At 40.1% G+C, this 12,312-nt stretch overlaps 1 protein-coding gene across 1 annotated transcript in view; it reads left to right on the top strand.

The window, feature by feature from the left end:
* The first annotated feature begins 1,771 nt into the window (after positions 1–1,771).
* ALDH7A1 (aldehyde dehydrogenase 7 family member A1) overlaps positions 1,772–12,312 on the top strand; it is a 40,624-nt gene continuing 30,083 nt past the window's right edge. The window contains exons 1-6 of the mRNA XM_004384289.3: positions 1,772–1,978; positions 3,401–3,454; positions 4,036–4,101; positions 7,410–7,490; positions 7,813–7,936; positions 8,714–8,846. Of these exons, the coding sequence (XP_004384346.1) occupies positions 1,787–1,978; positions 3,401–3,454; positions 4,036–4,101; positions 7,410–7,490; positions 7,813–7,936; positions 8,714–8,846 (650 nt within the window). The 5' untranslated portion in view covers positions 1,772–1,786. The remainder of the gene's footprint in view (positions 1,979–3,400; positions 3,455–4,035; positions 4,102–7,409; positions 7,491–7,812; positions 7,937–8,713; positions 8,847–12,312) is intronic.

The raw sequence follows: 12,312 nt of genomic DNA, 5'->3' as shown, positions 1-12,312 counted from the left end.
TAAAAGGCTTGGTGTCTAAGAGGGAAAAATATAACATTTATGTCAAAACCCATAGGATTGTACAACACAAAGCGTGAAACCTAATACAAACTATGAACTTTAGTTAATATAGTAATATATCAATAACCAATGTATCACAGGAATGCAAAATGGTAATATGAGAAATAATGTGTGTGTGTGGGTTCTGTGGAAACTGTACTTTCTGCATAATTTTTATATAAACCTAAAACTGCTCTAAAAGTAAAGTCTATGAAGAAAAAATAGGTCCCTGGGTGGTGCAAATAGTTTGCACTTGAGTTCTGACCTGAAGATTGGTGGTTCAAACCAACCCAGCGGTGCCATAGAAGAAAGGCCTGGTGATCTTTCGTAAAGATTACAGCCAAAGAAAACCTATGGAGCAGTTTGACTCTGTAACACATGGGTTGCTGTGAGTCAGAATGGACTTGATGGCAACAGGTATAATAAAAGGAAAGATCATTCACGTATCCAGCACTTAGTAGTTTCTGGTAATGCTTTATACAATTCCAGTGTCTGCTGAAATCATTTGTACTGTAAGGGTAGAATAAGTAAAGCTTGAGTGTGAATGTAGACATGGAAGGAAGGGTTTTACAGGTGAAGAGAACAGCAAGGGCAAAGATACAGTGGGAGGAAAACATTGTAGACAAACATGAAATGACTGGCTGCAGTGCAGAAAGCCACAAGGCAAGTAGTGAGAAATAATGTTTTGAAAAAGTAGGTTGGGAGGCACTGAAACACCTACTGATCAATTTAGTTTATTTGAGATTGTATGTATACTTTTAACTCACATCCAAATAATGCAGATTGATCTATGCAGAATTTCCCTTACATAGGGCAGATTCAGTTACTCTGGTAATGAGATGGGGGATGGTAAGGGTGAGTGGAAGGATACTGCAGGTAGAAGAAATGGAGAACCAAGAAAATTGGTTGATCAAAACTGTCTTTGCTTTTCAAAAGCAAGCATATACACAGGCAGGATATTTGGTGGTGCAACAGCTAAGTGCTCGGCTGCTAACTGAAAGGTCCAAAGTTCGGAGGTTCAAAACCACCCAGCGGCTCTGAGGGAGAGAGACCTGGCTGCCTCTTGATGATTACAGCCTTGGAAACGCTATGGGACAGTTCTACTCTGTCACATGGGGTTGCTATGATTTGGAATAAACTCGATCGCTCACAACAACACAATTTAATATTTTCCATTAATCAGAAAACTCTTAATTTATAATTTACCAAAGCCATAAAAACAAAGTCCTCCCTCCCCCCAAAAAAACCACACACACGCACACACGCCACACAGCCCAAATCCCACTCTAAAACATAAGTTACTCCACAGACCAATAACGTCACCATGACGTGGGGGCTGATTAGAAATGCAGCTTCTCAGATTCCAGCCCAGACTGACTGAATGAATCAGAATCTGCATTTTAGCAAGATCGCCAGGTGACTGCATGCACATTACAGTTTGAGAAGCCCTGTTCTAACAAACAGTACTTTAAAGCTAGTATTTTGCTGAAAGAAATATCTAGCAGGTGACGCGGTTCCACGAGCGTTTCACCAGATGGCAATGCAGATGGCAGTGGCCATGTCGCTTTTTCCTCTGGCGTCCCATTGTTCAGACAAGTAAGAAGCTCCGGGCTTCTCCAGGAGACCCGGGCTCGGCGCCAGCGGGGGTGGATGGTCCCGGCGCCCATTAGCTCTGCCGGGCGGGGGGGCGGGGCTGTATTTCAGCCACTCTCCAGGCCGCAGACGCACGTCAAGTCCCAGCCTCAGAATGTGGCGCTTCCCTTTTGCGTGCTGTCTGCACACTGCAAAGAGGAGCAAGTTCTCAGCTCCTTGGAGCAGGCCTGCTGCCTTCATGTCCAGTCTGATGATCAATCAGCCCCAGTATGCTTGGCTGAAAGAGCTGGGGCTCCGTGAGGAAAACGAGGGCGTGTATAATGGAAGCTGGGGAGGCCGAGGAGAGGTAGGCTGACGTCCAGGGAAATCTCTGCGGCTTGTGAGTTTCCCCGGAGAGGCCTGCCCAACACTAGTTACGCTGTAGGCGGTTCTTCTCGGTGGAGTTTTCTAAGCTCCACAGTAAATGTCTTTTGTAGAGATCTTTAACAAAAGAAACAGCTTTTAGGTGCTGCGTGCAATGGAGAATCGATGTCTTTTGGGGGCTGATAGGGACTAAACTTCCACGCGCGTTTTAAACTTGAAAAGCAGAGTCCCGGATCATTAGTAGTGAGAAACTTTACACACTTAGTCGTGGAAATGATCTTAATTTTGAGCTTTACTGTGGCTCTTCAGATGTGAAGTGTGCTGCAGATAACGTTCCAAAGTGTAGTTTTCTGTTGTCTCCTTTCCTGAAATCCTTTGGGGTTTGCAAGCTCGGACTTGCTGCAGTCTGTTCATATGTTCATTGGGCTGTGAGCTTCCTTGCAGACAGTTTTTAGCATTTTTTTTTCCTTAAATGTCCAGAGCCTAACACCCTGGAACTACGAAATAAAATATTTATAGAATATAATGGACAGGTTGGGTTATTGTCACCCAGATTTTGTTAGAGAACCACATGCAACAGAAAGCGTTTATGAAAAAATGTTATGTAACGTTCAACAAAGCTTGTTGAATGTGAGATAATAAACCTGCTTTGTTTGGGGAAACAAATTATCTTTTAGGTTATGGGTCGTGGTAGGAGACAGGTGATTTTAATTATTTCCCAATCCCCAGTGCAGTTCGCAGTTCATCTTGTTTTTCCCGTGGTATCTAATCATTAGGTTCTTAAAACTATCCTGAAGGCGTTTGTAGCTATGACTTGATTATCCCTTTTAGTTGTCAGTTTGTTGGTACACCAGCCTTTCCATAGTTGCCAGGCCTGGGCTATTTCACCTTCTGATCAGAGAGTGGGCAGAGAAAGGGAAAGAAGGAATAAGTAAAACTGTCAGTTTGGCTTGTTGTTAATGGAAAAGAGGAGGAAAGAGCTGGTTAGTTACATTGAGGTTCTTGTTTATATACTTAATACTTAGATTAAAGCAGGAGCCCTGGTGGCGCAGTGGTTAAGAGCTCGGCTGCTAACCAAAAGGTTGGCAGTTTGAATCTACCAGCCACTCCTTGGAAATCCTATGGGGTGGTTCTACTCTGTCTTATAGGGTCGCTGTGAGTTGGAATCGACTCTACGGCAACAGGTTTTTAGATGAAAGCAGTTCAGAATGTTTAGGTCAAAAAGAAAAGATACAACCTCTGAGGAGTGGCTTATTTGTAACAGAAGTTTACCTAAAAGTTTCGAGTTTGGATATGTATCTCAGTTTTTTTTTTCCCCTTGCTTTTCTTCTCCCTATTTGGTTGTTTCCCCCAATTTGGAGGGGATTACGGATTCTATACATGATAGTCATCTTCTTATTTTAAGGTGGTTACGAGCTGTTGTCCTGCTAACAATGAGCCAATAGCAAGAGTCCGACAGGTAAGTGGTTTTTTGTTCCGTTTTGTTTTTAGTTAATTCAAACTGCCCACAGAGTTTGTGGGAGCTTTCTTTGGAGGCAGAGGCCGATATTATTTAGATGGATTGAGAGCAATACAAAATTACAAGGCAAAGACAATTTTAGAATGGGAGAGACATCTTTGGATGGGTGGGTGTGTGCCTTAGAAAAGGTGGTCGATAGAGGGGATAGATCCTTTTAAGGCGGTGCCTCACAAGCTTTAATGTACAGATGAGTCACCTGAGGATTTGGTGAGCATGAAGATTCTGATTCCATAGATCTGGGCTGGGGCCCGAAATTCTGCATTTCTGATACACTATCTGGTGTTGCTTCCAGATAAGGATAATGGACCATGCTTTGAGAAGCAGGCTTTAAAGCACAGCTGGATTCCAACCTGTCTTACTGGTTCTAGTGAGTTTTTGGAAGCATGAGCTGTGGAAAGCATTCCAAACCAGAAATCTTAGGAACACCCAGAGACTATCCCATTTTTCTTCCAAAAAATATCTGTGTTCTAAGAGATCATCACTTCTCTTTTCTTTTATCTTTGTCTTCATCTAATTCTTAGGCCAGTGTAGCAGACTATGAAGAAACTGTAAAGAAAGCAAGAGAAGCATGGAAAATATGGGCAGATGTAAGTATGTCTTTGTTGTCTATTATGGAAGAAGTCAGGGCAAGATTACCTGTTGTAATGAGATCAGTAAACATCCCATAAGCCGTTTAATGTCTCTTTCCTGGCTGAAATATAAACGTGAGCTCCTTGGGGGCTGTGATGCTTAGCTTTCCTTTGCTATATTTTTAGGTTAGTGCCTTTTTTATATTTGGCACTCAGTAAATGGGTAATTTAAAATGGATTAAAACTCCATACTGATGTAGCATAAACTCAAGCTGTGAACACATTATTTGCCACTAAGTTACTTCAATTTACCATTGAGCACATAGAAAGAGAAAGAAACATCTATGCTAAAAATACTATTTGCTCCTTCTCCTCCCCCCCTGCCAGATGTATCTGGGGAGGGGGTTCTCGGCACTAAGTCAACATTCTTGGTCTAAAGAGCAGCAGCAGCACCTCTTTCGCAGGGCAAGGAGCTCACCTTCCTTAACTGTCTGGTCAGCCTTTGAGGCACTTTCTTCCTCCTTGGGCACCAGGGGTTAAATGAGCAAATGTAAGAAGTGACTGGCGCAGGCCTGGGCCACAATGACCTGTTAAGTGGTGAGGGCAGAGGTACCCTGTCGGACTGCCGGGAGGCCCAGGTGGGAGACTCTTAAGGGAAGAAAAAAGGACCTGAGGGATAACCAGATTTCTCCTTATCACCCCATATCCCTTTTGGTCTGCTGTCAGAGGCTTTAGGCCTGGGGCTGTAAGAATAAACCCCATGATTAATGGGTAATCCAGGAGGCTGAATAATGGCCCCCAAAGTAATCCAGATGCTAACGAATCCCTAGTACCAGTGAATGTTACTTTATAGCGAAAAGGTGCTTTGCAGGTAATGATTAAGTTAGGAACTTGAGATGTGGAGGTTGTCTTGTATCATCCTGGTGGGTCCTATATACAATCACAAGTGTCCTTGTCAGGGGGAGGCAGAGGGAGATTTGACACAGAAGAAGGTGGCAGCGTGACCAGTGAAGCAAGATGCTACGCTGCTGGCTTTGAAGATGGAGGCAGGGCCCAAGAGCCAAGAAATGCAGCTTTAGAAGCTAGAAAATGCAAGGATAAGATTCTCCCTGAGAGAGGAGAGAGGGAGGGACAACTTGCGGGCAACTTGACTTTAGCCCAGTGAAACTGATCTTTGACTTCTCGCCCCCAGAGCTGTAAGAGAACAGATGTGTGTTGTTTTAAGCTACCAAGTTTGTGGCAGTTCGCTTTAGCAGCAACAGGACATCACCTCTGTGGGCTTTGTTTTTTTCACTTGTACCGGGAGACCAGGAGTGCCTATGCCAGGGATTATTAGGGTTATCGGGAGGGTTAAATGAATTAATCATTTGAAGTGCTTTCAGGAGAAAACACATGGCAAACCTCAAATACACGTGAGTTATAAAACCATGTGCCGCTGCTCGTTTTGGGACTGCTGAGCCGCGTTATTTTCTTTGAGTCAATGATGTTTTTACAGAACAAATTAGTTTTTCGTATTGTTTTGTGACATTGGTTGCCAACCACACGCTGTGTCAACACTCTCCCCTTCTCGACCTTGGGTTCCGTTCACTTTAGCTACTCTGCCTTCAAGAGCAAGTTTCAGTCTCTTCTGACATCCATTTTGGTCTTTTCTTTCTTTCCTGTCTTTTTAATGACCTCTTGCTTTCTTCATGTATGTGTCATTGATGTCATTCCACAACTGCCTGGTCTTTGGTCTTAGTGTTCAATGTGTCAGACCTTTTCTTGCGATGGTCTCTAAATTCAGGTGGGATATACTCAAGATTGCCCTTTGGCTGTCTAATTTTCTTCAGCTTCCACTTGAACTTGTGTATGAGCAGTTGACGGTCTGTTCTGCAGTCGTCCCCTGACCTTGTTCTGACTGATGATATTGAGCTTTTCCGTCGTTTCTTTCCAGAGATGTAGTCGGTTTGATTCCTACGTATGCCATCTGGTGAGGTCCACGTGTATAGTCACTGTTCATGTTGTTGCAAAAAGGTGTTTGCAATGAGAAATCACTGGTCTTGCAAAATTCTATCATATGATTTATGGCATTGTTTCTATCACCAAGGCCATATTCCCCAACTACTAATCCTTCTTGTTTTTTTCCAACTTTTGCATTCCAATCACCAGTAATTACATACATATTTACAGAAAGTAAAAAAAAAAAAAAAAAATAAGGAAAAACATTAAAGATTTGCCACTGAGGCTGAGTAAGATTCTCACTCCTTACCACAGATAACAGGATCTCCCCTCCAGACTCATCTCAAGCTTCTAACTTCAGGCATGCTGGCCTACCTAATCAGCCCCTCAAATACCACAAACTTTTACTTTCCATGGATCCCTTTTACATCCTTTTTCTTTTGCCTGGGAAGAACATTCCTATGGCAGACTTCCCATTCATCAGGTATGAGCTTAAATCTTACCTCCTGAGAGATTTTCCCTGACAACCCTTTAGGTAAAGTAACTTATTTTACCTACCCTCCAAGACTGCTGTCTTTTGGTCTCAGTGTCCTGTTTATTTCTTTCATTTTTGTAGCCCTTATAACAATCTGTAATTATTTGTTTGCTTCCATTTTTTCTCTTTGTGGGTACTTCTCACTATTAGCTCCATGAAGGCCAAGACTATGCCTAGCTTCTTATTCTAGCATTAGGAACCCCTGGGTGGCGCAAACAGTTAACAAATTTGGCTGTTAACCTCCAAGTTCACCCAGAGGCACCTCAGAAGAAAGGCATGGTGATCTACTTCCGAAAAATCAGCCATTAAAAACCCTATGGAGCACAATCCTACTCTGACACGCATGGGGTAGCCATGAGTCAGAACCGACCTGATGGCAACTGGTTGGTTGCCGAGTATTACTCCTATCACACAATAGGTGCTCACATATTTGGTGAGTAAGTGGTATGATTTTAATTGGTTATAAAATACCGGTTTATAAGTAAGCTGCATCAAGGATTTGGTCTTGCAAACATTTTGGCTCCTAAGATAACATCACTGGGAACCTTAGAGGCCCAGAAGTATTTTAAGATAGTGAGCTTTCTGAAGTCATTCCAAAAGTTGTGTTTAATCTTTGAATTTCTCTCTGTACTTGGCACAATTTCTTGCTCATTATGAGCCTGTCATCTGGGTACTTTCTGGGTTTCTGGTATTGGTTTTGGGCCCTGCCACATCGCAGACTCTTGATGTGATCAAAAAAGTCTTTTTTCATGTGATGGTACTTTGTTTTCTTATAGCACAACTTATCTAACACTGTATTGTAGACACCAGTTTACACTTTGAATCAGACAATAAAATTCCATTCTTTTCTTAGATTCCTGCTCCAAAGCGAGGAGAAGTAGTAAGACAGATTGGTGATGCCTTGCGGGAGAAGATCCAAATGCTAGGAAAGCTGGTAAAGTATTTTCATAGTAAATACATAATCCTTTGATTGGTGAATAAGGATGTTGTGCATTTCTGTATATAACTGTGATTTTTAAGAACAGCAATTTATAAATTTCAGAAATCCTTTCTCTAAAGGAAAGATTAGCCAGGTAGACAGGAAAAAGTGCAGGCAACTTTTGGATTTTTAAATTCTTCAGAAAAATAAGAACAGACTTTCTGCAGTTTATTGCCTTCACAAAACAGATGTAAAATATTTTGCTTTTTTTTTAAATTTAATATTTAAAACGTGAATTCTGTTTGCAAAAATACTGTTTGTCATTTTATATTTTTAGATGTCTTTGGAGATGGGGAAAATCTTAGTAGAAGGTGTGGGAGAAGTTCAAGAATATGTGGATATTTGTGATTATGCTGTTGGCTTATCGAGGATGATTGGGGGACCCATCTTGCCTTCTGAAAGTAAGTAACGAAGTCACTTAAGCTAAGAGGTTTGTACTCTAATACAAAGAGCTACAAAAAATTTCTAGCTATGAATAGTTTACAACAGAGAAGTAGCAAAGGGTTTATAAATATATGAAAATATGTTTAATCTCACTACTAACCAATGCAAATTAAAACAGGTAAAAACATCACATTAAGAAACTTCTTTTCTTTTTTTTTAAAAAGATGAAACTCAGTGCTGGCAAGTAAATGGTGGGAAGATAGTGTTTTACAGGTACTGTTGGCAGTGTGAGTTGGAACAACCCATATGGAAAACAATTTAGAAGTATACCCAAATAACCTTAAATTTAATTAATACCTTTGACACAGTAGTGCCACTTTCTAGAATCTAATAAGTAAACAGCTGAAATGTGACAAAGTTTTAGGTGTAAAAATGTTCATTGTGGTATCAATAGGAAATATTAGCAATGTTCTAAATGTCGCATGGTAAGGGAAAGGTTAAGCTAATTTTGGTAGACTATTAGCACGTCTTAAAAAAATCATGTTTATAAAGATTCTCTCCTTCCCAACCCCACACTTTTATGGAAAGTTTCTATTATTTTTATATTACTTTTTTGAAGAGTTGATGTATCACAAGTATTGCTATGAGTAGGAATCGACTTGATGGCAGTGGGTTTATAGGGCATCTGGAATCCCCACTGGTCTGGTACACTTTTGTCCTGAGAGTGAAAGATTTTAGAGTTTGTTCTTATTAGCTTGACTTTAAGTATATTTGACGTCTGCCCTCTTTCATAGGACCTGGCCATGTGCTCATTGAACAGTGGAATCCTGTAGGCCTGGTTGGAATCATCACTGCTTTCAACTTCCCTGTGGCGGTGTATGGCTGGAACAATGCCATTGCAATGATCTGTGGGAACGTCTGCCTTTGGTAAGACTTGCTCACTTATCTAGTAGTAAGAAAATGACAGAAGTGGCCATTTCTAGGTATACCAAAAGTATTTTAAATACATTGAAATGTTTTCTACTTACTAACCAGTGACTAGTTACCACTGAGTTGATTTCCACTAATGACGACCAAATGTGTGTCAGAGTAGAGCTGTGCTCCGTAGGGTTTTCAAGGTTGATTTTTCCGAAGTAGATCACCAGGCCTTTCTTTCGAGGTGCCTCTGGGTGGACCTGAACCTCCAGCCTTTCAGTTAGCAGCCAAGTGCATTAACCACTTGCAGCACACGGGGACTCCTTCTACTTACTATACTCTTTAAATTAATATATTAATTCAATCCTACTGGTTTTGGAATGCTGATTTTTTCTTTAAATTTTATTTTGGTAAAATATATTTATCAAAACATTTGCCATTTCAGTCATATTTACATGTATAATTTAGTGACATTAATTACATTCACCATGTTGTGCAGCCATCACCACTATTTGTTTCAAAGTTTTTTATCACCCTGAACAGAAATTCAGTACCCCCTAAACAATACCACTTTATTTTCCCCTCGACTGCCCCTGGTAAACCATTGATAATGTGACCCACTTGTGTAATGAACTTTAGTCTCTATGCATTGGCCTATTCTGAATATTTCAGATAAGTAAGATCATGCAATATTTGGCCTTCGGTTGCTGACTTATTTTACTCAGCATAATATTTTCAAGGTTCATCCACATTGTAGCACATATCAGAACTTCATTGCTTTTTATGGCTGAATAATATTCCATTGTATATACGTTGTATGTATATCACATTTTTCTTATTCATTCATCTGTTGATGGATTTTTCAAATTTATTTAGTAGTGTTTTATTATGTTTAAGGTGAACGTTTACATAGCAGATTAGTTCCTGTTTAACAATTTCTACACAAGTTATGCAGTGATATTGGTTCCATGTTTCTCAATGTGTCATTATTCTCATTCATTCTGTTCTGGCCGTACCATTTCCAGTACTCTTTACCTGCTTGCTTACCTTCTCATCTTTGCTTTAGAGTGCTTTTTGACCATTTGATCTCCTGTAGATGATTTTTTAAAGAAGCTTATTTCTCACTGGTGATACTCTTTATTTTATGAGCCAATCTGTCATTTAGCTAAAGGTGACCTCAAGGGATAATTTCGGTATAAGGATTAAAGACTATCTCAGGGCAATAGTCTTGGGGAGTCTGCTAGTCTCACCAGGTCCAGGAAGTCTGGACTTGTTAAGAATTTGAGTTCTGTTCCACATTTTTCTCCCATGCTATCCGGATCATCTGCTGTGGCCCTGAACAGAACAGTCTATAGTGGTAGCTGGTCATCTAGTGATTCTGGTCTCAGGGTAGATGAGGCTGTGGTTTGTGTAGACTGTAGTCCTGTAGACTACTTTCTTCTCTGAGTCTTTGGCTTTCTACTTTCTCTTTTGTTCCAGATGAGTAGAGACCAATAATTAACTTTAGATGGCCACTCCCAAGCATTTAAGACCCCAGATACTCTTACCACATTGGGATGTAGAACATATACTTTATGAACTATATTATGCCAATTAACTGAGTTGTCCCTTGAGACTATGGTCTTAAGCACTCAAACACAGAAAACCAATGCTGTGAGGTCTTTTGTTATGTCTAAGAAGTATCCATAACTGTGTCCCCTATGTGGTTTATTATATTTTTGGATATACATGCATGCACACCTCCATATATATATGGATTTACATACATGTACATATGCCTATAGATACTTCTATCTGTGCACACATATGTACTTATGTATTCATACTCATACATATATGCCTGTATACATATTTGTGTAAACACACACATATTTTTTGGTGGTTGTTAGTGTTGTTACAAAATTATATTTGTCATAACCTTTACCAAAAATACCCTTTTCTCTTATACACTTCTTAGTGACGACGTTTACCTTGGTTAAGCTGTGTGCACTTCACCCACATTGATGCTTCCTTTCTCATCACCAAAAATAACAAGCGTCTACTATCTCGAGAGTGCTTCCCTCTCTCCCCTCCCATTCATCCCTGGTAACCACCAATAAGTGTGTTGGTCTTTGTATATGTATCTATTTTTTTCTTCTTATAAAAGTACAGTCATACAAAATTTGTCCTTTTGTGATTGACTTATTTTACTCAGCTTAATGTCCTCCAGATTCATCCACGTTATAAGAGGTTCAGAGGATGTTGGATGATTTTTAATTTTTACATATTTTGCCATTGGTAATATGAGCCCTGATGGCGCAGTGGTTAAGAGCTATGGCTGTTAACCAAACAGTCAGCAGTTTGAATCCACCAGCCACTCCTTGGAAACCCTGTGGGACAGTTCTACTCTGTCCTGTAGGGTTGCTATGAGTCAGAGTCAACTCGACGGCAACGGGTTTCGGGTTTTTAATATGACTTATTTATTTTTTGACACTGTATTGTTCCCCTGCTCCTCCCCAAACAGAAAACTAAGGAGAGAAAAAAGAACTTCTGATAAGCTACAACCTTCTTTTTAAAGTTTGACCTTTTTTTTCTTCTTCAATGAAAATTTGGTAGCAATGAATCCCCAAGTGATTCTGAGGCACCTGGCCAATGTTTTCTTGGAGCTTTTAAATTTTGTGTCACTATAAACTATTCGTTAGTAAAAGTTAGCCGGGAACATGTCTGTATTTTATAGATGAAACAATAGTTACTTGTCTTTAATTTTCGTGTTCAGTGGAAGAACTTAGAAAAGGAAAACCAAGGTAGTTGTCTTTGGCCCCATTCACATCCATTCCACTAGTGTGTATTGATCTTACGTGTTGTATTCAATTGAATGTACTCTGAGACTGTCTACACAACAAAGCATTATTGGGAGGATTGAGGATTTGGCACCATGTTGCCAAAGGGTTCAGTGCTTTCCAGCCTTCTAATCAAAAAGACTAGTTGTATTGAAGCCCCTGGGTGGTTGAAATGGTTAATGCATTTGGCTGCTAATTGAAAGGTTGGAGGTTCCAGTCCACCCAGAGGCATCTTAGAAAAAAGGCTTGGTGATCTATTTCCAAAACAGCCATTGAAAACCCTATAGAGCACAGTTCTGCTCTGACACACATGGGGTTGCTAAGAGTTGCAATGACAATTGTTTTTTGTTTATAATTTTCCTCAGCTATTTCTCTGAGTCCTCTAAGGAAAGTTTGCTGAATGCACATGTTGATAGATTCTATTTCAATCAGTTATTATACTTAGTAGAGGTTAGTGTAACAGTTCCAGTGCAGCAAGAAGGTACAAAATTTCTTGATGCTGTTTTTGTGATCATCATAAAACTTTAATAATCTCTTAGGTCCCAGAGACACCAAACTGAAGGATAGATTACTATTTCAGTTACTAGGCTCAGTTTTGATTAGTTTAATTATACAGAGCTTTTTTTTCTCATAAAGATTTTTACTTCTGCTTCTTAATA

The sequence above is a fragment of the Trichechus manatus genome, unplaced genomic scaffold (genome assembly GCF_000243295.1).
Source record: "Trichechus manatus latirostris isolate Lorelei unplaced genomic scaffold, TriManLat1.0 scaffold00121, whole genome shotgun sequence".
Taxonomy (NCBI): domain Eukaryota; kingdom Metazoa; phylum Chordata; class Mammalia; order Sirenia; family Trichechidae; genus Trichechus; species Trichechus manatus.
The sequence above is the reverse complement of the archived record's forward strand: the minus strand, read 5'-3'. Positions and strand labels throughout refer to the sequence as shown.